Source organism: Glycine max, chromosome 5, assembly GCF_000004515.6.
Source record: "Glycine max cultivar Williams 82 chromosome 5, Glycine_max_v4.0, whole genome shotgun sequence".
NCBI lineage: Eukaryota > Viridiplantae > Streptophyta > Magnoliopsida > Fabales > Fabaceae > Glycine > Glycine max.
Genome location: NC_038241.2, coordinates 41,002,736 through 41,029,037, shown reverse-complemented (window position 1 = coordinate 41,029,037; position 26,302 = coordinate 41,002,736). Strand labels below are relative to the sequence as shown.

At 31.3% G+C, this 26,302-nt stretch overlaps 2 protein-coding genes across 4 annotated transcripts; one reads left to right on the top strand and one right to left on the bottom strand.

Moving 5' to 3' along the window:
* Nucleotides 1-8,489: 8,489 nt before the first annotated feature.
* LOC100816650 (protein SODIUM POTASSIUM ROOT DEFECTIVE 2) lies at nt 8,490-11,405 on the bottom strand. 2 transcript variants are annotated; one of them, XM_006580398.4, is made up of 4 exons: nt 10,779-11,405; nt 10,251-10,574; nt 10,005-10,080; nt 8,490-8,790 (listed from the first exon to the last, which is right to left on the bottom strand). In XM_006580398.4, exons 2-4 carry the CDS (start codon nt 10,443-10,445, stop codon nt 8,663-8,665), a joined length of 399 nt encoding a protein of 132 aa, XP_006580461.1. In that variant the 5' UTR covers nt 10,446-10,574; nt 10,779-11,405; the 3' UTR covers nt 8,490-8,662. The 2 variants fall into 2 exon arrangements, with proteins under 2 accessions (XP_006580461.1, XP_014631373.1); XM_014775887.3 differs by having other exon boundaries at nt 10,251-10,565.
* A 7,456-nt stretch (nt 11,406-18,861) lies between these two features.
* On the top strand, nt 18,862-26,269 carry LOC100781002 (probable ADP-ribosylation factor GTPase-activating protein AGD14). Of its 2 annotated transcripts, XM_006580399.4 has the most exons (15): nt 18,868-19,382; nt 19,719-19,825; nt 20,974-21,035; nt 21,498-21,585; nt 21,710-21,771; nt 21,843-21,936; nt 22,416-22,844; nt 23,277-23,592; nt 23,677-23,924; nt 24,021-24,176; nt 24,277-24,381; nt 24,490-24,573; nt 25,112-25,280; nt 25,369-25,414; nt 25,730-26,269. In XM_006580399.4, the coding sequence occupies exons 2-15, from the start codon at nt 19,727-19,729 to the stop codon at nt 25,863-25,865; spliced, it is 2,094 nt and encodes a 697-aa protein (XP_006580462.1). In that variant the 5' UTR covers nt 18,868-19,382; nt 19,719-19,726; the 3' UTR covers nt 25,866-26,269. The 2 variants fall into 2 exon arrangements, with proteins under 2 accessions (XP_040871652.1, XP_006580462.1); XM_041015718.1 differs by having other exon boundaries at nt 18,862-19,382; nt 23,277-23,924.
* Nucleotides 26,270-26,302: the final 33 nt, after the last annotated feature.

The following is a 26,302-nucleotide window of genomic DNA, read 5'->3' as shown; positions in this document are numbered from 1 at the left end:
GATTGGTTGATAATTAAACTCATAATATATATATATATATATATATATATATATATATATATATATATATATATATATATATATATATATGTGTGTGTGTGAGAGAGAGAGAGAGACTGTTTATTTTTTATAAATATTTATCTTATATATTGCAAAAAAATAAAACACTAGTTATTAAATGATTGATTTCGTTGACTCAGTGTTAAAGAATATAAAAAATGCAATTATTTACATTTCATTATAATTAGTTACTCAATTATTATAGATTTTTCCATTTTTTGAAAGATACATTAAACATTAAACAATTATATATATTTAAAACCATAACTATAAAAACATCGTTCATAAAAATATAAAATAAGTATTATTTTCACTAAAAGTGAATTTATTATAATTTATAAAATAGCTCAATAAAATCAACTAGTTCTTAGTTTAAGGGACTGGATTTTCTTGGATAAAGTTCAAGAGTTTAAATTCATGAATGAAAAAAATCATAAATAAAGGAATTCTCATTAAAGAATAAAGATGTTTAATAAAAAAATTTAACAAAAATTATTCATCCATAAACTTAACAAATACTCCACGATAATGTTAGGATGAATTAAAAAACCTTAATCAAAAGTGAATAACGAAACAAATATATATTAAGGGTAAAATTGTATTGTCAAATTTATTTAACAACCTAAAAAGACCTTTACTTCGGTGGATCACTTTTATAATTGGTATATTTTGTACCACTTTTATGTACCATTAGATTAATCTCATCAATATGGTTCTATATGTGCCTTTTTATACCATATTCCTCTCCTAACTCCTACACAACTACTTCCACACAAACTCACAAAGATGGAGGGGCGCCATGGCGAGGTGCATATTTAATTGCCGGTGGCACACATAGTGGGTCTAGTTGATGGCAAGAGTCACCAGGGTGGAGGGGCATTGCTTCATAGACTTGTGTGAAGGTGGATGGACACTATACAAGTGGCAAATTTGGTTGACATCGAGTCTCACAAAGATGGAGGAGTATCGTGCGCGTCAAATTTGATTGTTGATAGCGTACGGAACGGATTTGTTTGATGGCAAACCCTTCATCAAAGTCACTTACTTTTCTAACAACAATAACCCCATCAATCAACTCTTGTGATTCAATGCGACGTCAATTTTGAAAATTCTCTTAGATTTCAAATTCGTTTTTGGAGCTGATTGCTTTAGTCTCCAATTCATGTTCTATGTACCCTTTAACGTGAGTTTTATCTCGAAGGAGGGACCATGGTATTGGTTGATAGAGGCGTTGTCTGCATTGATGACATTTGATTGTTTTTTAATTTTTTTCTTAAAATCAGATCCGATTAGAATCACTATATCTCGTTTCTTAGAATCCTCCATGGATTTCATGAATGTTTTATTGTTTTTCATTTGATTTTTGTTTCTCATTCTTAAACAAACAATAAAAATCAAAATTTATTTGAATATTTCATTTAAATATCAATTGATTTGTTGTTATGACTATGATTGTCTTTATGAGAACTAAAAATGAGGTGAATTTGAAAGTGCTCAAGAAGCATGATTGACAAACAATGTTTGTTTATGACCAAATCCGGAGTATTAAACTATTCAAGTGTTGAATCATTTAAAGCTTGGATTGGATTGGATGATTTCAACAAGCGAAGGCTTGAATCAACAAAAAAATTATGTTTTTCTGAGACCCTAAAAAAAATGAACCTGGTGATAGCGAATAGCTAGGTTTTGCTTTCTGCCTACAGGAAAAGTACATAAAGCAGTGATTCCCCATTCCATTGGTACGTGTTTTAACCATTCTATTTTTTGCGAGTGAGAGCAACATTATCCAAAAAATATATATTTTTGCTTTTATTATTTGTTTTTAGCTAATATTTTGGAAACAAAAGGCGTCGTTGGGAGCCTTGTCCCCAGTGAAACCGTTCAATGAGTTCGCCATTATCATTTGGTTGGTGTCAAATATATATTTAAAATTAGTAAATTACAATGTCTTTCTGATATAAAAAAAAAGTATAATTAAATGTCTTCATCGTTTTTGTGTTGGGGGTGGGGGTGGGGACTGGGGGAGGATGAATGAACTTCATATTTAATAGTAAACAAAATGAGATACATCAAAATTCATATAAAGATTTTTTTTTTCTTACAAAACAACAAGGTTATATTCTAAGATCTTGTGCATACAGTGTACTATTCAAAACCCCACCTCCCAACCAACCCGATAAATAAAGATAATATAATTTTGAAGATTTCCAAACTTTTTTAGTTTTTACTGTCGCATTCCGAAAATGGACTGACAGAGGTATGCATTATTTGAGGGGGCTATGCCCCATTTTTTTTTGTTTATTTTATTTGTAATTACTGTATTTTCGATTAAATATTGTCAACCTTTAAAAAATATTTTTTTCGATAAAAATATGTGATTTTTTATTGATAAGAATACGTGAATTCATTTCCTTCAAACTTTGAAAAATACAATAAATTTTTAAATATAAGAAACTAATTTTACATAGTTTTTTTAAAGATGTTATACCAAGGGCCAATAATTTTAAACTTAACTATTGTAGTAAGGTGTTTTCTGTAACTTTTTAATTTTCTTCAATTTACATGTAATTACCTTTATAAAAAAAGTAATAATGTTTTTACTTTGAATGTAATTTTAGTTTTTAGGAATTAGGAATTTAGTTCCTCTCATATGAGTAACATCATATAACCACTTTGAAGAAAGTAAGACATAACTTTAGTCAAACTAAGACCTAATTATCAAATTATAATTTGATTTCCTACTTATGATTATGAACTATTTTGATTAGTTTCAACTAGACATGACAAAAAAATCCATACATGTGGGTATCTGTCTGAATCCGTCTCGATTTTGATGGGTAATATTTAAGTTGATCGGGTATGAGTTCAGATTCAAGTTTTCTCCGATAACCAAAAGTCGGGTACAGGTATGAGATTATTACATTTGTCTTTACCCCAAACCCAGACCCGTTCCGCCACTTAAAATTTTTAGAATTTTTGCATAATTGAATCAAAAGGCCTAAAATTTTATTACTAGTTAACTTTATTTTAAATTTTTTTACATAATTTAATATTTTTTTCTTAACGATTTTTGTAGACACATGCGCTATAATAAATTTATTGATATATAACTAGTTAAAAATAAATATTTAACAATTAATTTATTTTTTCTAAAATCAAATTTATAATATTTTTTTTAAAAAAAATATTTTTCTAATTTGAATCGGGTAAGGGTATGAGAACATATTGGAGAGTCGGTGTTGAGGAGACAATACTCGTCACCGCCTTATTACCATGCCTAGTCTCAACAACCTAATAGTACAACTTTAATTAATTAGTTAATTAATCAACATAAGTACTGTCTGTCTTACGATATTTATTTATAGCAATTTGAAATTAATACGATATTTATTTATAGCAATTTGAAATTAATTTGCATTTTCAAATCTCAGTTTAGAATGTACATAAATTTGAATTTTTATTTCACCACAAAAAAAATATTTAAAAAATGTTTCAACAAAATCCAGGTATGTTTTGTTTGGACATAATTTTGAGTTTTAAATCATTAAGTAAAACACTTTTTAACGAGTCAAACAATTTATTACTTGCATATTAGCAATAGTTCATTGATTAACGGAAAAAGAAACTCCAATTATAAATTGTGTATAATAACGTCAAAATTTTTATTGCATTCCACAGTGCATTCAAACTCTTATTCACGATGAAATAATAATGAGTTATTTGTTGTAAAAATATAACTTTGAAAAAAGTTGCATCAAAATAAGAAGATTTTTAAGTTATGTTTAACAAACTTAATTGGAAGTTAAAAAATTAGCTTAAAATTAAAAAATTAGTTAATAATTAAAAATTAGTTGGTGGAGTGATAAATGTTTAGTAAAATTATTTATTGAAATAGCTGAAAATATAAAATTATATAAAAGATTAAAAAATATCTTAAATAAAAAATATGAAAAAGAAAATCTAATAGATGTTTAATGACAAAAAAGAATATATATATAAAAAACTGAAAGTTAAAACTTATTGTTTTAAAAAATATTACTTTAAGTAATGTCATAAAAATTTTTAGAAGTTATTAAAAAAATAATTTATCAAATTTTCCAGTTAATAAAGAAAATTATAAACTAGTTAAAATATTTTATTAAACATATTCTTCATATGTATAGAAATACTTTTAATCTAATTTGAATATTGTAAAAAAGTAACCCTTAACGACAAGATGGGTTAGTAGGTGCACTTACAAGACTACCTCCAAAGGAAATATAGGTTAAAGAAAATATTTGATCAACATCAAATATCAAATATATGTTATCCAATATTTAGGGAGAGTAAAAGAGTAAAAAAATAGATAAATATAATACGATTTTATAATGTGATTGAAAGAGAGATAGAGAAAAATAAGAGATATTAATAAGGTCTATAAATTATAAATGATTCATGTATCATTACTCATAGATAAAAAAAAAAAAACTAAATCACATATTTCTATTTAACAGTACATTATTACATATTTAGGGAGAATCTTGCTTTGGTTAATTAGTTAAGAATAAACCAAGTAGAGATAAAAATTTTGTGAAATCTTTTAAGATATTATATAGGTAAAAGGATTGGAGGTGGTTAGATGTATTTACTATCATGAATTATTATTATCTTAAAAGAATCACATAGAAATATAAGAAATACGTAATTGATGTAAGTAAAGCTGTTGGAACTAATATTTATATCATTTGTGGTTACAATTAATTCTCCATGAGATAATTATATGATTTTTTAAGGTAAAAGAATCTCGATTTGTGATAAGGAATTAATATATTAAAACTAAGTTGAATTGTTTAAAAAGTATCTAAATTTAGTTTCTAGTAAAAATAATTTTTTATCACACTTATTTGTCTTTAAATTATATTTTGAATTAATCAGAGTTTTTTTTCTTTTCAATGAACGATAGAGTTAAGTGAAAGAAAAAATAGTTAAGAATATCCAACCAGTAATCGACACGCACGCAATAGGAGTTATTATGAATGGAACACTAAATCTTAGCCAAGGAATTATATTGAATTAAATTAAAGTATGGCTAATGAATCATAGGAGTTAGACGACGAAAAGAATCAGTGAATGTCAAAAGGTGAGCTTTAGTACTTTTCGATGACTCATTGGCACTTTTTCTTGTGCTCCGGATTCACTTTGGGCGCGGCGCAGCCACAAATCAGCCGTCCCAGTAGCGTTATTGGTTGTTCTGTCATGTGATTTGACAATTCTCTAACTCACACCCCTCTGCTCTCACGCACCAATTCAAATCAATTATTTCCTTATTGAATTTTCCATCAAACAATAATTATTTAGATTTTGTTTTCAATATCATTAAGGGGTTATTTGGTTGTATAAAAAATGAGGGAATGTAAAAAATATCTAAACTAAATTTAAAAAATATTAGGCTCATGTTATTTTTTTGAAATTTTTTTAAATAATAATTTTTTCTCTTCAGTTAAATAATCCCTAAGTGAGTAATTAATCATTTTAGATTATTTTTATAAATAAAATATCAATATCAACCTCTTTTCAAATAAGTTATTAGTATGATTTTGTTTACCCTTAAACGATGAAAATTACATTTTTAATAATAAATTCAAAAAGAACATGATAAGCGTAAAAAAAAATAAAAAAATCAACAACTTGTACGTGTGGAGCCTCAACTACCGTGATGTGATACTGATACCCTCACCTCTAATTTTTCTTTCACAGATGTTTGAAAAAAAAAGTATTGTTGATTGTGATGTACATATATTTTCTACAACGTATATGAACAGAATCTCTATATCACAACGTGGAATTCATTATTCTTTTGGCATGCTCTTAGTATGTTATCCTTTGTGGAAAAATAATTTTGTAAATAAGTTTGTATGGCTACTATATAAAGAAATAGTATATTAATTATTAAGCTAATATTACATGTTATTGTCAAAATTTGAAGTTAAGACACGTCAATGTGATTAGAATGAGTTTTAGGACTTTACACGTCGACTTTGAGAGAATAGAGGATAATATTTGTTGAGAGGATAGAAGGAGGGACCCACAAGACACTGAAGTAAGTATTTTTAGTTAGGAGATAAAACATGTACATGTTGCTTAAATAAGACTCAAGAGAGAGAGCCATAAATTTGTTGCTCATGTTGAGGTGTGTGAATGATTATGTAGAGATTTGATGGAACCTAATATTTTATAGGAGTGAAAAGTAACTTGTGGATTATTCAGGGAGCTTATAGATAATGTTAGAGATAAACTTTAACTTATAAATAAAAGTTATAAGATAATTGTACCTTGTATTTTATGTGTAACTTTGTAGATAGTTAACTATTTATCAATAGATAATATATTCAAATATTAATAGATTAGAAATAATCTGCCAATTGGGAAATTCTAATGGTCGAGACACTCCTATTACAGGACTAACGTAGAGGATTGATATATGTCTCAAAGTGTCTTATATGATAACACATGTATTTTATGAGTCATGGATAATATATTATATTTATATATTTTAATTTATAATATAATTTTTCATATTTTAACTTATGTGTGTTGACTAATGACTATATAGACATTTTTACACTCATCGTATCATAAATAATTATATATAATAAATTTGTTATCTTTTAAAATATCTATTTTAAAAATTATATCAATAAATATTTTTTGTTGGTAAAAAATATAAATTTATTTACATACTACATATAAATTATATTCTTTTATTTATATTATAAGGCTTTATTTTTGAAGGAATATTTACAAGACTTAGTGTTACAAGAAAAGCGATCATGAAATGCAAGAAAATTATTGATTACATATCTAATTTAATAAATGATTGATTTTGTATCTTCTGATATACAATGAAAAAATCCACTTAAGCATACTGTCAAGAATCAATTCCTAATCATACTAAGGAAGATGACTTTTTGTGTGTTTGACAAGTAGTTGAATCTAATGCTAATGGACTTTCAAATGAAAATTGTAACATAATTGCTTTGAACTTTTTCTATTCCCCGTTCAATGTGATCACAAACACTAATCAAAACATACCAGAGATAAAATGTATTTCAATCATCTATAGAATTTATTTTTTTACTATCCGCAAACAAACAAAAAAAGCAAGGAAAAAAACATTCTGTTTCGGTTTTGTGTTAACGAGTTTTGGGCCAGATCTCAGATCCGTTATTCAGGCCCACCTTGAATTCGATTACAGTGTTAGCCAGGATCACAGCCTCATAGGGTGTTCCCCATGGGAAAAGACGCCCAAAGGAAAATAATATGTTGGTTCTCAGTGTAAGGAAGGGATACTGCTTTATATAAGTAAATTAAGTGTTAGTTTGTTAAAATTTTAAAATAAGTGTTTTTTATATAAATGTTTTTTTGAAGTAGATAATATTTTTTTAAAAAAAAATATAAAATTATTTTTTAAGCAAGAAATAATTTAGACAAACCTATTAATAAACATAAAGTTACTTATTTTATTAACATAAGTGCTTATTTCAATAAATAAGTTTAACCAAAGTGATCCTAAGTTGGCAAAGTTTCATATAAATTAAAAGTTAATTAATTAAGTGATTGAACCTAGTGATTAATGTGATGAAATTTTAAAGTTAAATAATTGTGGTAATACTTGAGTTCAATTGAAATAATTTTTAACCATACTTTATTTATTATCTGATCGAATTTCAGATTAACTATGCCTATTTCTCTTGATGAACTAAAAAGTTAAGAAAAAAAATTAATATTTTATGACATGATTTTATTTAATTTTGATATATAATGTGTTACTTAAAACATAAGTAATTTTCTTATTATATTAAATATTTAGTAATGTCTAAATCATTTATAATTAGATATGTAATTAATCAATAATTTAATATAACATAAAATGTGTTCATACTTGGTGTTGAGAAATACCAGTAGTTACTATCCCATATGAATGCATTATAAAAAAAATCTGGAGTCTGATCGTTATGCAATTATTTTGTTTGCTACCAGGGGCACATAAACGGTTTATTAATGTGCTTAAAAGCTACTACTAGCATAGTAGCCACGCATTTTATGGATCTTTCTTTTAATCTTCTGTTTTCCCCGTAATTGACTGTAACCAAGATCTTGTCATGCCTTAAAAGTACAAAATCACCGGCTAATCATGCAGACGCAGTGTGCCAGTGTATTAAGCCAAACGTTTATCACTGCTCTTTCTTTAAATTTCTGTAGCATTATTAATTATTAATTTCATTGGAAACAAGATTTGAACTACTATAGTGTCTAGAGAAAGCTCCTGAACAGACATTAATAAAACGAAGAATAGAGAGATCACTAAATTTTTTTGGGGTGCAACTTGACAACAGTGAAATTTTTAGCCATCAATGTCAAAGCCAAATGTACTGAAGAGAGGGAGAGACATTAATTAATGCATTTCTTTAATTTTCTTTTTCTTTCGTGCAAGAGAATTGCTGGAACATGACGCGGGGTATTAGCATTATTATATTATATCAGTATAATAATAGCTACAAAAATGACTTTTGTGGAATCTGTTGTGGCCGATGGTGTTTTGTGCATAATTTTTCCTTATTAATTAGCATGGAGAATTCCAAAGCTCTGCATTTTTAACCTTGGATACGCTTTCCAACACTTCTGAAGGGAGAATGTCGCCACAAACCACTACCATTTTGGTTTCCAGATCTACCTTGTATGAGCTCACTCCTGTTGGGAAGTAGAAAGAGGCAGTTATTAGAAAATATAAATACTCTTTCCGTTTCTATATCCAAAATCCAAGTTTAAAACAATGCTTCTTACTTTTTATGATAAGATTTAATTTATAATGTTTTTTGCATTAATTATTTTTAGATTATAAATATTTTTAATTTAAAGAAAAAAAGAATATATTGATAAGCAATTAAAGTAAAAAAATACTAATTATAAAAATAATTTTTAAAAAATATAAATTTAAAATAAATTTATTACTATAAATTAAATTAATTATTTTTTTAATTTCGATAATATTAGAACAGAGGAATTATATATTACCACAAACTGATGATAAGTGTGTGAGAGAAAACAATGATAAAGTTGACTTTTTTCACATATGGCTAGCACTTAATCATATGATTCATGAAGAATAAAATAATCTATCTTCTCTCATGGACAGTTGGACAACCTCTGTTTCTATCACACCCTTCAATAATAACCAATCAGATTTGGTTTTGAGGAATTGTTGAAAGTTGAAACAAACACACCATTGACCATAGCAAGCACAAACAACCAAAGAAAGAAAGTTACTCCTCTCTCTAATGTGTATAAATAGTATAGTAATTAAGATTTAATTATTCATTTCGTTTTTTTTATAGTTTTGCTTATTTTAAATTTTAGTACTTATTTGAGAAAACTATAAGTACTTTCTAGTTCCTACAATTGCATATAAGTTTTGGTTCTTGACGCTGACATGAGAAAAGAATTTTAGACAGTGTAAAACTGTCACAGAAAACTACTCCATGCAGAGACTAAAATGTACAGTTTTCTTGTATAGAGACCAAAAACTTTTAATAACAAAAATAGAGACAATTATACTGTGAATAGTTTAACCAATAATTAATCATATCAATTCTCGTGTTAAAATAGTCTTATCTAAGTAAAATATCTTTATTAACTGTACTTTACAATTACAATTATACATCTACTAATGCATTTGTTTCTTGATAATATGATTGGAAATCATAATTAACATTTTTTTAATATTTTAATGTGACAAATAATGAGATAGAGAAATATTTTAAAAATGACAAAATGAAACTGATGAAGTGAAGTGAAGGAAATAAAGTGCAAATAAGTCAAGCCTACTCTAAGAGTAGGTTATTTTATATGAAAGCTATGAAATCTATACTTTAATATGAAAAAGAAAAAATGTAATGTGCTCTCACCTTCCAGCTTTGAGATATGTTTCTCAACTCTTTTTGCACAGCCATGGCAATGCATGGACACCCTCAATATCACTATCTGCACATTGAGCAACAGGAAGATATGATCAGATTAACCCATAGAATACAAGCTCTCTAATTCAAACCAACTATATTTTCTTCTTTTCTCCCCTGGAATGAGAAAAGAGTGACTGGTGTTGCCAAAGACACTTCAAATATGGAAAAGAAAAAAGAAAAGAGAAGCCTCACCTTGGGTTTCAATTGAAAAGCCAATGTCTGCTTTCCATTAACTACATCCTTCAGCCTTAGTTTATGATCACTGTCACTTGCAATCAAAGGCTTACTCTCAAACTCATCTTCAAATTCCATGGAATTTACACAGAAGCAGGTGTTTGAACAAGAAGAAATACAGAACTTGTCCAACATCCAACTAAGTTTCCCCATTTCAACTTCTTACTGGCAAATCTGAACTGAAAGAACCTCTCTGCTCTCACAACTCTAACCTCCCTTGCTCAAGTCTCAACCAATGACTTGAATGACACAAAATCCATATCAGCTGGTTTGCTGTAATACCTTATGTTAAGGAGGAGAGGGAGGAAAAAACAAAGAAGCTTAAGGTCAAATTGTATTGGGAAAACCAAACTGCACAAAACCCAATGAAATTTATCCTGAACAATAATAGAAAAGAGACCCAGTGCGATTGGAACTTGTCATGTGATGAACCACTAATTAAAACACTGACCAAACTAAAATTCAATGAAGACACAAGATACCAACCATTTAGTGTCATAAAAGGAGAAACAGGGTTTGAGAAGCGTCTCATTGACTGTTTTAGCTATTGAAGAACCAAATACTACGTATCAGAAGAGGAGAAACATGATTCATGATCAAAGATGAGAGATAATAAAAGGATCACAGGAAGGGAAGTGGAAGTGACAAACTTTATGTGTGAATGTGATGGGACTTAGCCCAAGCTGGAGGAAAAGAATATGTATATACTATAATATTCAATTACAGATCCATGTGGATAAGTGTAACATCCAAATTAATGAACTATAACCATGGTAAAAGGTCAAATATTAAAGGAACAAAGTCGAGGCATATTTGGTAATACAACTGTGACGCAAAGTGAAGACTAAAGACAAAAGAAAACGCATGGCAATACGGCATAATCGGGAATTCTTTAAAGTTTTGAGCATTATATTAGATCCTTTTAATTAAAAATGTTCATGCATAGTAAATAAACTTTCCGCATATAGCAACAGTGCACATTGCTTGATTGACATCTTTCTACATTATAAATTATACATAATTGGAATAAATACGACTGATTGAGAGACTTTGCATGCTTAATGTATTAACATTCCAAATTATGTCAGTAGATAATTTTATATCAATAAGTGCAAAGGGAAAAAAATGATACAATAAGTAAATCTGATTCATTGAGAGACCTGAATGAAGCAGAATATATATGTTGACGTCTTTGTCTATACCTTGAATGTAATAGTGCAAAATGGGACAGGCTCCATTGCATTATTGGACACTATTAGCTCAGAAGTGTTTGCGAATTATTGTGTTAAATAAATGGTCCTTTCTATCTACAGGTTGGTCCATGTGATAGTGAATCCTTTAAAAAATGGAGCAGATTGAGGAATTTGACAAAGCTAAGGGCAAAGACACTGGTCAGGAGCATGTGTCAGTCACATGAGCTTAATTTGCTTCTGCGACGATAAAAGCAGAGTGAGGAAGTTACTTGTGGTGCTTTTTATATGAAGTTCAGATTATATAATAATATATACATGCACCAAACACAAACATATATAAAAAGAAATTGTGTATGGGATTTGCTTAGTAAGACTCAACTATTGTAGAGACTATTGTGATCTGAATTAATAACATTAACAGGGAAGAATTATATAATAGTGTGCGATATAACAGCATATACATATCCCTAATTGGTTGACTATAACAAAGGAATCCACCGCTATGGACCAGTCAACATGCTACGTTATTTTCTTTCTCTCTTACCTTTAATTTAAACTTTATGGAAAATAACATCTTTTGCTTTCTCTCTAGCTTCTCTTTCTCCATTGAAATGATTCCACATTTTACGAGATGTAAAAGTGAAAGCAACATTATAGAAAACGAGAAACATGATTTTTGCATATTACTTTTTATAACATGATATTTAGTTCTTAAGTGTAAACTTTGTATATATGGATGTATATGATAAAGTTGCACAAAACACTTCTTAATTTATAAAAACCAATCTCAATCCTATTTCTATAGGTGTCCTTTTGACGTATTTGTGAGTTGTTACACGCTGCCACAGCTTTCTTCAGCCTGCTTGGCCTTCATTACCCAAGTGACTTCACCTAACGCTAGCTACCTCTATCGAAAGCAAACAGCCATTATCTTGTGTACGTGAAAAGAGCAGGTCGTAGTCGTTAATTGCTTTTGGAAACGGGCTACCATATTAAATGGAAGAGTTCTTAACGTGATATGTAAATGAAATAATTAATAGTATAAAGGGATTGTGAGTTACATGCAAAGTTAAGGGCATGGTATTCTATTAGGGCAGTGAGCAAGCATGCTAAGGAGTACTGTATTAACTCTGTTTAGATTGTAATTTAAAGCTTCTCAAAAAAAGAAATACACTTTCTTAAGAAGTAAGTATTTTGTTTCACTTAGATAAACGCTATTTACGTGTGAACGAAACTTTTATGCAAACACATCTTAAGAAATTCATCACTAAATGGGGCTAAACAAGAGCTCAACATTAAATTTATATCTTATCAAATTTAAACAAAATTATGTATATTACATCTATAGTTTTTGAATATTTTGATATCATTTAAAAATGCTTATGCCATTCAAAAAATACTTGTTAATTTTGAAGTATAATGAACTCCATGGGGCAATTGGTTGTCTAGTGAAATTGCATGTGAGCCAGTATCATCTACTAATTAATTAAAAAAAGCAATGATTGTTGTGTTAGCGCATTGATGATGCCATACTTGGGACATATCCATCTGGAACGTACTGTTAGAATAATTCTCCCATGCACTGAGCCACCGACTAAACCTGTCACTGCTCAGTGCTCACTTGCTCTCAACTTCATATGTAGCGACCTCAAGGAGCAAAACCCGTGCTTCACGCTAGTAATGGTAAACCGGAGTACCAGACAGCGCATTAAGTATGGATCAAAAAAATAAATAAGAATTCTATATGGTAAATTGATTATAAATTATTTTAAAATAATTATTATAAAAATAATATTTTATTATATATAATATTTTTTTTCATTATCAATGTCTTTAAATTAATTTCTTAAATCTATTTTCTCGAATTATAAAAGGAGAAGTATTTCTTGGTTTTGAAATATTTGTGTTTTAGGTTTTTCCATTTATAGATTTTGCTAACCCCGAATATATCTCGAGCAATTAAAATTTATTTAAGGGAATAATTTTTATGAATAAAATACTTTATCATATATATGTGATCAGATTCTAATTAGATTATTTGTGCATCATATTATGTAAAGATTTCAAATATGATTAAACTTGTTTGATCTTAAAAATTTAATTATTTTTACTTAATTATATTTTAACTTACTAAGATTTTCTTTTACTATGTAAAATATCTGTGAATAAATTAAAAAAATGATAAATAGGTCAATTTTTTTCTAAAAATGTGCGGTTTAATTTATATTTTTTATTTTTTGAAATCAATTTGTAATCATATTACATTTTCAAAAATGAATTTGATTATTTATTACCTTTTAAAAAAATGACATTAGATAAAACATGAAACTAAAATGATGAGACTCGCTTATTAGACTCTTTTCTTCTTCTATCTCCTTGCTCCTATTGCCGGACGAAGGAGGGATTAATTTTTTCTTTCGTCCATCCATTTTCAGTATAAACAAACAAGTCTAAATATTGTAGAAGTACAGAAATAATTATGTAAGATGTTATAACCTCTTCTGATTTTTTTCTTTCATTATTATTTTCCATTAAATATGAGCACCTCGATGTTAACTGCATGATGTTTTATCCTCCATTTTCAAATTTAAACATCTGCCACGCACAAAGAGAAAAGGAGACAAGAACTATGAGTAATGACAGATATCGTTTTCCGAGAAAGGCGGAAAAGTTTCTGAAGTACGAGCAACATACGTTAAACACAGCTTGTTTGTTTAAACATACCGCATTTGTATCTTTCAGACTTTATACAATTCATCATTCAGAAAGGACATCATGAAATAGGAGACGGAAAGTGTAAGTGAACTTCAGAAAAGACACTCAAAAACCAATCACCGGTTTAAAAGCAGATATTATTACATTTTCCTATTCAATTATAGCAAAGATGGGTGTTATTATGTATGTATGCTTAATAATCCCTCTAAAGAGAAACCAATAACTGTACTCATTTGCAAAACTACAAAATCAAACTCATTAGGATCAGTCTAGTGGTAAGAAGTTTGGATAATTAATTTACATAAGGTCTTAAGATCAATTGATCAAATCTTGTTGCTGTCATTGTACACGAAAAACTGCAGAAACTGCTTACTTCTTTTGAAGGCTCATCCCATCCTCGAATATCTAGAACTAGAAGAATAATATGCATCATAAGCAGTTAGTGACACATTTAGACATACTCACAATCATAGATTGAGAAAGCAACTAATTGCCTCTGCTGAAATTTATTTTCAACATATTCTGGAGCTGAAATTTGAAAGAATAAAATCACGAGATCAATGTAAAAGCATTTCATGCATGGCTAAGATAATGGAACAAATTTTTCTTACCAATTGCTTTTATCTGGAAAGCTGGTAAAAGGGAGCTATGAGTTCAATAAATCTTTTCGCTTTTAGTAGTGGTACACGCTGAATTATAGAAACAAGCAAATTATTTGATTAAACAGGCAGTATAACTGTGTCGCAAAAATATTTCAACAACATGAGTAACTTACCATTTAATTAACATAGGATTAATCAGCAACTACAATGACAAGAATTTATAATTTCCTCTCTTTAGGATATATCTTAGGAGATGTGAAATCTCATACCAAAATATATCATCTTGTTATGCTAAGATGATGATTGAAGAATAGGATCACAAATGTGCAGAAACAGGCAAAATAATTGGAAATCCTATTGATATTCACTCTTATCTCAGTGAGAATTACAGAAGAAGATTATGCCAATTCCTAGGATTAGAGAACCCTTGCCTCACTACTATACTAACTTCTCACAATCTATCCTTTTTTGGAATTTCTCTATTATCCCTTTTTATTATGTTTGATAACTGTAAAATAATTGTACTTTGATAATAAAAAATTAAGTAAAATTGTTCTTTAAAATGATTATTTAGTTATTTGTGTTTAAATTGTTAAGAATTGATGTTTTGTCGAATTCTGACTACAAATATAAAAACTGGAGGTGCTAAAAGTAAAAGCTGAAGAAAAAACACAAGAACGAAGAAATCTGTAACAAGGCCCCGTGCGCAGCTTGCGCTAAGCGAGACAGAAGACACAGGCACTAAGCGAGACATTAAGCACGAGAGTCAGAACTCGCGCTCAGCGCACGACTAAGAGAACAAAGCACACTAAGCGAGAGGAGCCCGCTAAGCGCGCGATCCATTAGCGCTGAGCGAGGAAGGACGCGCTAAGCGAGCTTACGAAGGTTCAAAACCCACTCCAACAGCTATAAATAAAGAGTCTGACCAAGGGAAAATGACACACCAAGTCTCAAAGCACTCTCACTACTACCTAAAGCCCTGAGAACTCTTCATCTCCTTTCTTTTATCATGTTATCCCTTTCTTTATGCCCTCTCATTGTACAGTCCTGGTTAAACCCCCAGTTAGGACTTGGTAGGCCTAAAAAGTCAAACGATGTATGATGTATTCACTGTTTATCAATGAATACCAGGTTTTTCTTATCTTATTATCTTTTTTGTTTATCTTTTCCTGCATTATTCATCTTTTCATTCTTTTAGGGGTTAGATGCTCGAAAAAGGATAACTTCTAAATAAGATTTAAAAAAATATGCATGCATTAGTTTTAGGGGTTAAACGCTCGGAAGAAGGTAACTTCTAATAGAACAAAAAGAAAAGATTTTATAAGAGAGTCATTGCTAGACATAGAATAATCATTTTATGCTCATGCATTTTTGCAAACATCTAAAATTCATACTTTATGCATTTTATTTGTTGAGTCTTTACAAAGGAATTTGGGAGATAGATAAATAAAATAGGCTTGTCATCCTGAAAAATCAGGGATAAGTAAATGAATAAATGTGGATAGGATAAAATCACCTGAATTGATAAAGAAAAATTCTAAATTATACATCCTAAGCAAATAGGGCATGTTAGGTCCTAACATTTGTATTTCATTGAATTTCCTCTTTGATTATTCTACTTTTAATTCTTCTACTTTTTAGTATTTATAATTCACTACTATTGCTTCCTATTCTTTCTTCTATCCTTCTTTTTTTTATTATTTTCCTCTTATAAATTGAAAAGTATTTAATATAAGTACAATGCAAAATTCCTGTGAAATTCGACACTCGAACTCTTGAGACTTTATTACTTGAACATTTGATACACTTGTCAAACGTCTAACAATGTTCTTCCCCATCCCTTCCTGTTTCCCTCTAATCAATTCATTTAGAGATTCTCATTAATTAATCATCACAAAATAGTAATAGATACTAACTCATTAAGTTCACTGTCAGAAACAACTGATTCAAGCCCTACTTACCCTCTATTATCGGTCCTATTTCGCCTAATATACACCTTATTAATTTGGAGGTTTGCTATTAGCTAACAATATTCCCCCTGCCCCCCAAACTTTCACCTTATCCTTGAGGCGAAAACAAGTTTTCTGGCAAGGCTTTTCTTTTTCTGTCCTTGGTTACTAACTAGAACACTAAACTATGGTCTGATATGGGGCTCGAAGATATGTACAGCTTTGTAAATGTACCATCACTAAAGCTGTTGCTAGGATGGGATTTTTTTTAAAAAAAGTTGAACAAATTTGAGATGCATCAGTGTGAACTACCAGGAAAAAATTATGGACTGCCCCCCTAATCTGAAAGGAAGCTCTTAAAGCTCCAGAAAGATACCATTTCCTCTTCCAACCAAATCATGTCCAAAGTTAGTAGTTTGAGGTCAATGCATCTATAAGTTTGCTGCCAAATATTTAGATAAAAATTGACGATATTCATTCCCAGAGGATGTAAGGTCAATTGGTGACTGAAAAGTGGTAAAGAAGTTTGAATTGTACATGTGATTGGACTTTGTTCAATAACACGATACTGTGGTGGTAGAGGAATTCTATTGTTATAGTCCTCAATTGAATTAAGCTGATAGATTTGATTGGGTTGCAAGACGATCTTTCCACTCGAAAATTCGAGGAGAAATCAGGCTCAACACATTTAGAAAAAATAAACTCTTAAAAATTAAGGTTTAAATTTTTTGGTCCTATAATTTCATAACGTGCAATTTTGGTTTCTTTAAAAAAAATATTACACATTTGATTTTTCAAAATTTATTAATTTTGGTTCACCCTTGGTATGTCGCCAATCTTTTAAGTTTTAACAGAAATTACTGAGCATGAGACGGGTTGAAGACAAGTTATCTCTATTGTTACTCACCAAAATATTCATTAGGGTCATTTTCTTTCAAGAAACGGTGCATGTCAATAAGTGAGCGACCAAGTATTTTATGCCCAAAACATTTCAGCAATTCTTGTACATGTTTTTTTTTTTGATAAAAAATTGTCATATTATATTGGTTTTTATTTTAATAATTCTAGAATTTGTAATTCCAGTGTGCCCATGATTCTCAATTTTTAATCCTTTTTACATTATTTTTGTCAGCTTGGATTCCCCCTTATCATTGTTAATTTTTCTACCACCACAGTATCAGCTTAATATAAAAAAATCAACCCGTCAATTTAAAAAAACATGGGAACCCTATTGGATTTGGACATATGAGACGAAAATTCGAGGGAAGTTTCAAAATTTTATTTGGATTTTAGGACGAGATTGGATTATGTCACAGGTTGTTCGTAAGGATCACTTCACAAAAGCAATATTTGCAGATTAGTTAATAATAGTTAGATATTTCCAGTTTAGTCCATCCCATGATTCGTTGGTCATGGAAAAGGTTTCGTGACATAAGTTTCCTTCATCTTATTCTTGGAATTTTGGGTACCTGTGACTGTGCGATGCACATAGAGTGGGCTGAGGTTTTGTAAAATTCCAATAAATATTTAAGAAAAAAATAATAAATAAAATCAAATTATGTAGTAATTCTTATAAGAATTCTCATGTTTAACTTGTTCAAAGCTGTTTTTAGTTTATACATAAAAAAATGTAACTTGTAGAAAAAACAATTTATTTCATTTTTTAATTTTCTTCTCTTATAAAACTTATTAAAAAGTTATTTAAATATGGATCATATCACTTCAACAGCTTTGTATGTACAGTGGATATTGCTGTTTACTGAGTCTTGAAAAGAAAGAAACTGAATATATTCTTATTCTTATAAAAGAAAAAGAAACTGAATATATCTAAACCAATAAATAATAAATCACCAGCAAGTCAGATATTAATTCGAGAAATTTCAGTTAAACACGAAATGAATTCGATCATCTAAATACATTATAAAATTTTCAAATTTTTTTATACTAAATTATGAAATCAAAATGGTTATTTCACATGGTCCATCCACCCGAAAATTCTCCTTAATTAAAGCTTAAACTAGGGAAGTTTAAAAACCATGCAGTGTGGCATTTACATTTTAGACGAAACATGATATCTTCATACGTATGAGACACAATAGAGATGAGTCCCTTATCTTGTTACTTACGAAAACGGATAACATAATTTGTTATTTTCTCTGCAAACCTGGGATAAATTTCTCTTTCAAATGCAAGGACTAATCCAGAAACTTGAAAATAACTGATAAGTCCATCATAATCGATCCATAGAAACAACGTCCCTAAAAGAAAAATCTCTAGAAGTTGATGTTTTATTTTGAAATGAGGAGCATTGAATAGAATTTAGAGTCGCCATGTATGACCACAGATGTAGACTCTCTCTCACACACAGCTGGAGGCTGTCCTAACAAATTAAATTTAAAATATAATCGACTTTTTCAAATCTCTGTTTCTTGCTGTTGCGCTAAATCTCTCTCTGAACTCTGAACTCTGAACTGCACAAAGCCGTAACTAATTTCTCAGTTCAGAAAGATCTGCTACTCTCTCTCTCTCTCTCTCTCTCTCTCTCTCTCTACTTTTAGAGCGTTATAATAAATATAAGCTGCATAAGTTGAAGACTCAGCACCGATTCTTCTTCGTCTGCTGCAAATTCAGGTTACTACTTCTCATTTTATTCGTTTCCTTTTCCTCTTTTAGGGTTTCAGAATATCACCTCCACTGCACTGCACTGCACATTTTCTTCTGCTTCTTAGCCTAGTCTTTGATTATCAGATCTGGTGTTTTTACACTCTTCGAAGTTGCTGCCTGTGGAATGGAATGTTCTAGATTTTTTTTTAATTTTTTTTGTTTCGGAGCATTCTAGACGCATTATGTGGAGCTGAACGCGGATGATGCTTTATTACTCTTTAGCCTTTGGAGCAATCTGATTTTGCTTTATTGAGTTTTGTTTATTTTCGTGAGTCATTGACGTGTTATGTTATGTGTTCACAGAAGTAGAGATGGCAAGTCGAGTGAAGGAAGATGAGAAAAATGAACGAATAATTCGAGGTCTTCTCAAACTCACACCAAATCGAAGATGCATTAACTGTAACAGCTTGGTAGGATTTTTTCTCTCCCTTGTTATATTTCTCTCTCGATCTTGTTCTGAATTCAGCGGATTGAGATATTGTTAGGTGCTCTTTGAGTTAGTGACTTGTCTTACTATGTACCATTGAATTTGAAAGTATACTACATTAGTTTATAACATTCAAAATGTAGTTCAGGTGAGGGACATTGATACGATATACAATCAATGGTAATGCACCTAAGTGTGTGGAATTTTGGTGTGACCCAAGGTCATTAATGTTAGATTCACCTGAACTCTGTTATCATGGGAAAGTCACTTCAAACAGATTGCTTGCTAGAAACAAAATGGTCTGACAGAAGGAATTGTATGTTTGTTTAACCGTCCGCAAATAATTGCACACATTATGACAGAAAATGCGAGAGCAATTTCTTTTTTGCTTTTGGCTGAATATCCGTCTGAGGTGCAGCAAATGGATAAACACGCCAGATAATGACATGCTGTTTCTTGTTGTATTTGAATATGCTAGAGTGGATGGCACAAATAGTATGATTTCACCTGCATATGGCATGTCAACCAATACAAAGGAGTCTTTCATTTAAGTGTCAAACTGTCGATTATTGAAAATTATTGTATAGTTAGATATTGCAATCTTTTCAAGTGAGGCTTTACTTGGTTAATAATATTTTGGTTTTTGGAGTTTTAATTATTAAACAAGGAACTTCCGTATCAAATAATTTATGAGCTTGTTCTGCCTTGTGCCTTCATTAATATTGACTATAAACAAGTTTTTACAAAATATGTGTGTCTAATAATTAGGAAGCAGTTTTGGGGAAAAAAAAAGAAAAGAAAATATGTGCTCAGGTTTTCTGTAATATCATGGTTGTAGCCTGTTAAAATTGTTCGGATGATAGCAGTATGCAGTACCTATCAATAGTCTCTAGATTCCATGCAAAAAAGGAGCCTTACATGAAGAGAATTTGTATACAAGATACGATGCTTCTATTGGGCACGTTTATTGTCATTTTTAGACTTCGATTTAAGAACCAGTAATCTCTACCAACTTTTAGAGTGCTGTTCTGATTGCATTCTTCTGAACCTAGCTAGGAAATTTTTTAATTTGATGTTGAGGTTTGAGACTAGTTTGTTGCATTAAATCCTTTTTTCTTTCTCTCTTGTTAGGGACCACAATATGTGTGCACAAATTTCTGGACGTTTGTTTGCACTAACTGTAGCGGAATACAGTAAGTACTTACAATCTCTTTGCTTATGGTATTATTGTTAAAATGTCTTGGCTTTGAGGATTGATAAATAGATATTCTTTAAGGTGCTTTGGAAACCCACTGTACTGACTAGTATTTCTCTTTTTAATGGACTGGAGTTTAAGTTTTGTCATGTGCCTTTGGATAACACTTAACAGGCTTTCTATATGTTTTCTTCATGATCTTCTACTCCACTAACAATGAAGCTTGAAATGTCTGTATGTATACTGCTGCATGCATTTTTCTTGTACTTTCTTTGTATTGTTGTAATGTTTATGGATGGATTGGAGTTCATAAATTGTACACCTAAAAATGTCTGATTTTTCTTTGGCAGTTTTGTCCAAATTGTAATTATTTTAAATATTCTATTGTACTAGAGATAGGACAATGTTGTTTCAGACTTCAGTTTACTTTCTCCTCAACTGCCTTTTGTTTAATTTCCAGCCGAGAGTTTACACATCGGGTAAAATCAGTTTCAATGGCTAAATTTAGTGCACAGGAAGTTAGTGCACTTCAAGAAGGAGGAAATCAGGTGTGAATGCTTTTGTGTGCTAAAACTTGCTCTAGATATCTTAAGTCTTACTCATGTTAAGTTGATAGCACCCTGCAATTAACACATTTCTTAAGTTGATTTTCATTATATCTAATATTTGCAGCGTGCAAAGGAAATCTATTTTAAAGAATGGGATCCACAACGTCATTCTTTGCCTGATAGCAGGTAAGCATTTGCTTGTTAGCTTTTATGTATAATCGCAGGGTGCATTATTCTGATTAGCATTCTGGTGCCAGCAATATTGACAGGCTCCGGGACTTTATTAAGCATGTTTATGTGGATAGAAGATTCAGCGGTGAGAGGACTTATGACAAACCTCCAAGAGTAAAGGTACTAAAGTGTTTGTTTTCTTCTTTGGATTTACAATTTTAAACACATACGAAGTAGTCTATCACAAATTCGATTTTAACCTATGAAGCACTGATGCATGACACAAATTCAACACCAAATTTTAAGAATTGTAGGACACAACATATATGTGCACACACCCAAAATTGAAAATCAAAGTAATATATATATGTGTGTGTGTGTGTGTGTGTGCCAAAATGAAATGGGTACCTCCGAACCTGACAAAAAACACTGCTGCCTTTTTTTTATTTAAAATTTCCTTATTAGTTTAAAACAGGTTCCATCTCTTTTTAATAATAATAATAATAATAAAGTAGTCCAGTGCTGCTGTGTTGTAGCCATATTGCAGCCGAAAAATTAATTTTGAGTCACACACATATGGACACATTTTGTTAGTCTGCCTCTGCCATGTTGGATACGTGTCCATGCTTAATTAATTTAACTAGTACACTGTTATACAGGGTGACAAGGATGATTTCCATGAAAACAAGAGGACAGAGACTTATCACAGAAGCCCTTCATATGAGGACACACATGAACGTCGTTACAGTGACAGGTCTAGTCCTGGTGGAAGAAGTCCTGTATATGATCAAGAAAATAGGCAATATGGTGATTACAAGAAAAGCCCTGGTCGTCCTCCAATAATCAATGATTGGCGTCGAGAAGATAGATTAGGGGATGGATGGAAATTTGAAGATCATAGAATATCTGATGGAAATCATAATGTGGAAAGTACTTCTCCTGAGCAAACCAAGGATCTGGATTCTTCCAGCCCACCTGCAGTCCGACCTGTTAGAGAGATCTTGGGAGAAAATGTAGTACCTCTTCGAATAAGTGAACCACCCAAAACAAACAGTGGACAGGCTACTAATGGCTCAGCACTCACACAGGTGAAGTTATTACTGATGATGTTCCATATGCTTCAACCATCTGTGTTGGGAGTTAGGACATTTAATACACTGTTATAATAGTTAGTTAGTAGGAGGGGTTTTAGTTAGGCGGATTTTCTAGGTAAATAGCTAGGAGGAGGGTGGAAAGGAATGGGATTTTGATTAATATCTTTTTTGTAAAATGAGCAATGCTCTGTAAGCATCAAACGAACATGGTAAGTGGCAATAAGCATGAACATCAACATGTTCATTTATAGTTCGATTGGACAACACTTATTAATCTATGTAAGTGATGTGGCTTGGTATTTACTTTCTTTACTACGAATTTCATGGGATGACCTTCCCCCTTCCCTCTCCCCCTTTTACTTTGCAAGTTTCCCAAAATTGATTTTCTACCCAAAAAAAAATCTAAATTGACTATTGTAATTGCAGAGAACTTCATCTTCCAGTAGCTTAGCATCCAGCAATGGAACCCCTGCAGAAGTTAAGCTTGAGACTATTAAGAGCCTTATTGATTTTGATGATGATCCTGAACCACCTGTTGCTTCAGCAATTCCTCAAGCCCCGCAAACTACTGTGGCTAAACATGGGATGCCTGCAAATTCCAATGATAATAATTGGGCCTCTTTTGATGTTGCTCCTGAGGCAAAAGCACCTCAGGGTCCTTCGAATATAAATCCACTTGAATCCATGCTGACACAATTGTCAGTACCAGTATCTTTACCTTCTCATGTTTCAAGAGCCCAAGGTGATTCCCATGTTGCAACAGCTAATTCTGGGAGCTGTGCGACAAGATTATTAATATTCAATGACTCTTCTGTTTCTCGTGCAGGACCTTTGACGGGGTCAGCTCTTACCACTACTGCTGCAGGAGCTCCAATTGTTAGCAGCTTCTCAACATTCCCAGCCAGTGGTGCTTCAGTAACATCTTTTGGATTAACAACAGCATCAACTCTCAATAATGCAGGACAGTGGGCTACTTTGCAGTATCAGCAACAGCAACCTTTGCTCACTGCTGCTGCTAGTCAGCCTACTATTCAACAATCCACTCCACCAGTTGGTGGAGCTTTGAATAATCAGGTTTGTCTTATTGAGTAATTGTCTCAAATGTTCTGTCTATTAATTAATTAATTCAGATGTGGTATTTGTTCACCCTTTCCTGGAATTTTCTTGCAGCCCTGGACTGTACCTTCTGTACAAGGGCACGCAAACACACCAATGCCTCATGCATCGCACCTTGTCCCAAAGCCTGCCAATGAGGCTAAATCCAGTGTTGTTTTACATCCTTCTACAGTAGACATAAAACCAAGTGGAAGAAGTGAGCTTCCTGAGGTATTCTTCACTCCATATTTTACTTCATGAAACATCTATATCGTGCAGATATTGTGTGTATCTATTGTTTATCTAAGGGGAGTAGTTGTGATTTCTGCAGGATCTATTCACTGTAAAATATTCACCGTTCCCTGCTCCAGTCCCAGGTTGGCAAATGGGTCCACCACCTAGCATGGGTATCTCAATTCAATACAATAATGCAGTGGTACTGTTGCAATCCAACTTATTAGTTTGCAACTTTATCTTAATTTGTTGCTTCTAACTAGTAGAATAGTATGACACATATCTCATAATTTTCTTCCAACTGTTACAGCCCATGCCAAGTTATGCACAACCATCAAAATCAACAAATCCATTTGATGTCAGTAGCGAACCAACTCCAGTTCAAGCCCCAATGGTATGTGACTTTCATTGATATACTAGTGTTTAATGTTCCCAGTGATACACTATACACTATTGGTCCTATTTTGTGTAAACCATTTATATTTAATATTGTTGATTTAGGATTTAGGCTCTTCTATAAAGTGCATTATGGTGGTTTGGATTTGCCCACTATTGAGTTATTAACTCAAATGTATTTTTTCATCATTAATTACTACAGTGTATATTACTTTCTGAAGTTTGATTCTTTCTTAGAGGTGCCTCATAGGAATATATTTTCTGCGTTTTCTTTCTTTGATCATCTGGCTTTGAAAAAGCTGGAACATTGAAGTATGATATGCTGACTTTCTAATATGTTTATTCACCAATTAATTGCATGTTTTGGTTGATGCTTTATGGTTGGTGTTCCTTTTTTTTTATTTTTATCAACAAATGTTAATTGTTAGTTTTTTGTTAGTGGGGGGAATCAAACCCACAACCATTTCCTCTCTACCTTCTCCTTTTACCATGAAGCCAACCTTATAACTCCTATGGTTGGTGTTCCTTGGTTGCAGTTTCCTTCCATGTCATCTTTGCAAGGTGCTCTGCCTAGTGTAACGCCTTCAGCTACAATGCACCCATCAAACATGGGTAATATATCTCATGCCTGGAATCCACACTCATCATCACCATCTTATGTATCGCCTCCTCAAGCACAAACTCTTGCACCAGCAATGGGACTGGGTATGCCTATTATTACTATTTCCTCAACTACTTTATGCCAAGGCAATGCTGCTCTTTATCTGTATCCTAAACCGTGTTAAAATCTCAGGGGCATACATGGGACAACAAATGGCAACTAACATGCCAATGCCAAGGTAAGTAATTGTCCTTTAGTCTTGATAATCTTTACTGTTTGCATGGGCTATTTTAGGTGAGATGATTTCTTTTCTCTTGAAATCAATCTTTTGGGTCCAATCATTCGTAAAATGGCCCATGTTGGAATAATAAAAGTGAACCCTGTATTCATTAATAACCCATACTTTAGCATCACATATTAGGTGTGATTACTGAAAACTGAGTTTTATCTGTGCAAGGAGCAATTTGTTGCTAGTCTGGATAGGGTCGATAATTATTGGTTGTGGTTGGCCATTACTTTTCTTTCCACTTAAGATTTATAACTGAATATGTAGGCATCAAGGAATTGGGAGTTTTGCCACCGAGGCAACTGCTTTTGGATTCTCAAATCCAGATCAACAGCTGACTGGTAGGTTGTCAACTGCTGCTACCCCAAACACCTACCATGCAGGAGGGAACCCTTTCGGATGACCTAAAGTTTTTGTCTGCTTGGACTCTTTTTAAGTCATGCATCGATTTGTTGCACCCTGTACAAACATGGTTGAACTTTCTGGCGTTTTTCAGTCAAAACGAAACACTCATCAAGCATATTGAGAGATTTATGTTCAGTTACCACACGCCTGTGGGTTCAAATTCAAATATTTGCACCTGGCTTTGTAAATTGTTTATTGTTATAGGAAAGATGAAAGACAAAATCTGCTTAAGGGAAAAAGGGGAAAAGAGGAAATTACGGAGACACTAATATTGTGGAGATAAAGGTGTCCCTAGTATCATTTTTTCAGATTTTTCTGTATTGTATTATTTTGTAATCTCATAATTCTTGTAAGGTCTTTCTATTCGTTGAGGTATTGTTAAATAATTGTCAGTTTGAGTTCTATGCCTCTATCTGTTTATTTATTGATGTTTTT

Bases quoted from the DNA above. Each gene is read 5' to 3' on its own strand.
- LOC100816650 (XM_006580398.4), bottom strand. From the start codon at position 10,445: ATGGGGAAACTTAGTTGGATGTTGGACAAGTTCTGTATTTCTTCTTGT. The intron at 10,081-10,250 runs GTGAGGCTTCTC...CTCAATGTGCAG, and splicing joins CTTTTCAATTGAAACCCAAG to ATAGTGATATTGAGGGTGTC. The intron at 8,791-10,004 runs GTGAGAGCACAT...ACTTCCCAACAG, and splicing joins ACATATCTCAAAGCTGGAAG to GAGTGAGCTCATACAAGGTA.
- LOC100781002 (XM_041015718.1), top strand. From the start codon at position 19,727: ATGGCAAGTCGAGTGAAGGAAGATGAGAAAAATGAACGAATAATTCGA. The intron at 21,036-21,497 runs GTAAGTACTTAC...TTTAATTTCCAG, and splicing joins ACTAACTGTAGCGGAATACA to CCGAGAGTTTACACATCGGG. The intron at 21,937-22,415 runs GTACTAAAGTGT...ACTGTTATACAG, and splicing joins ACAAACCTCCAAGAGTAAAG to GGTGACAAGGATGATTTCCA.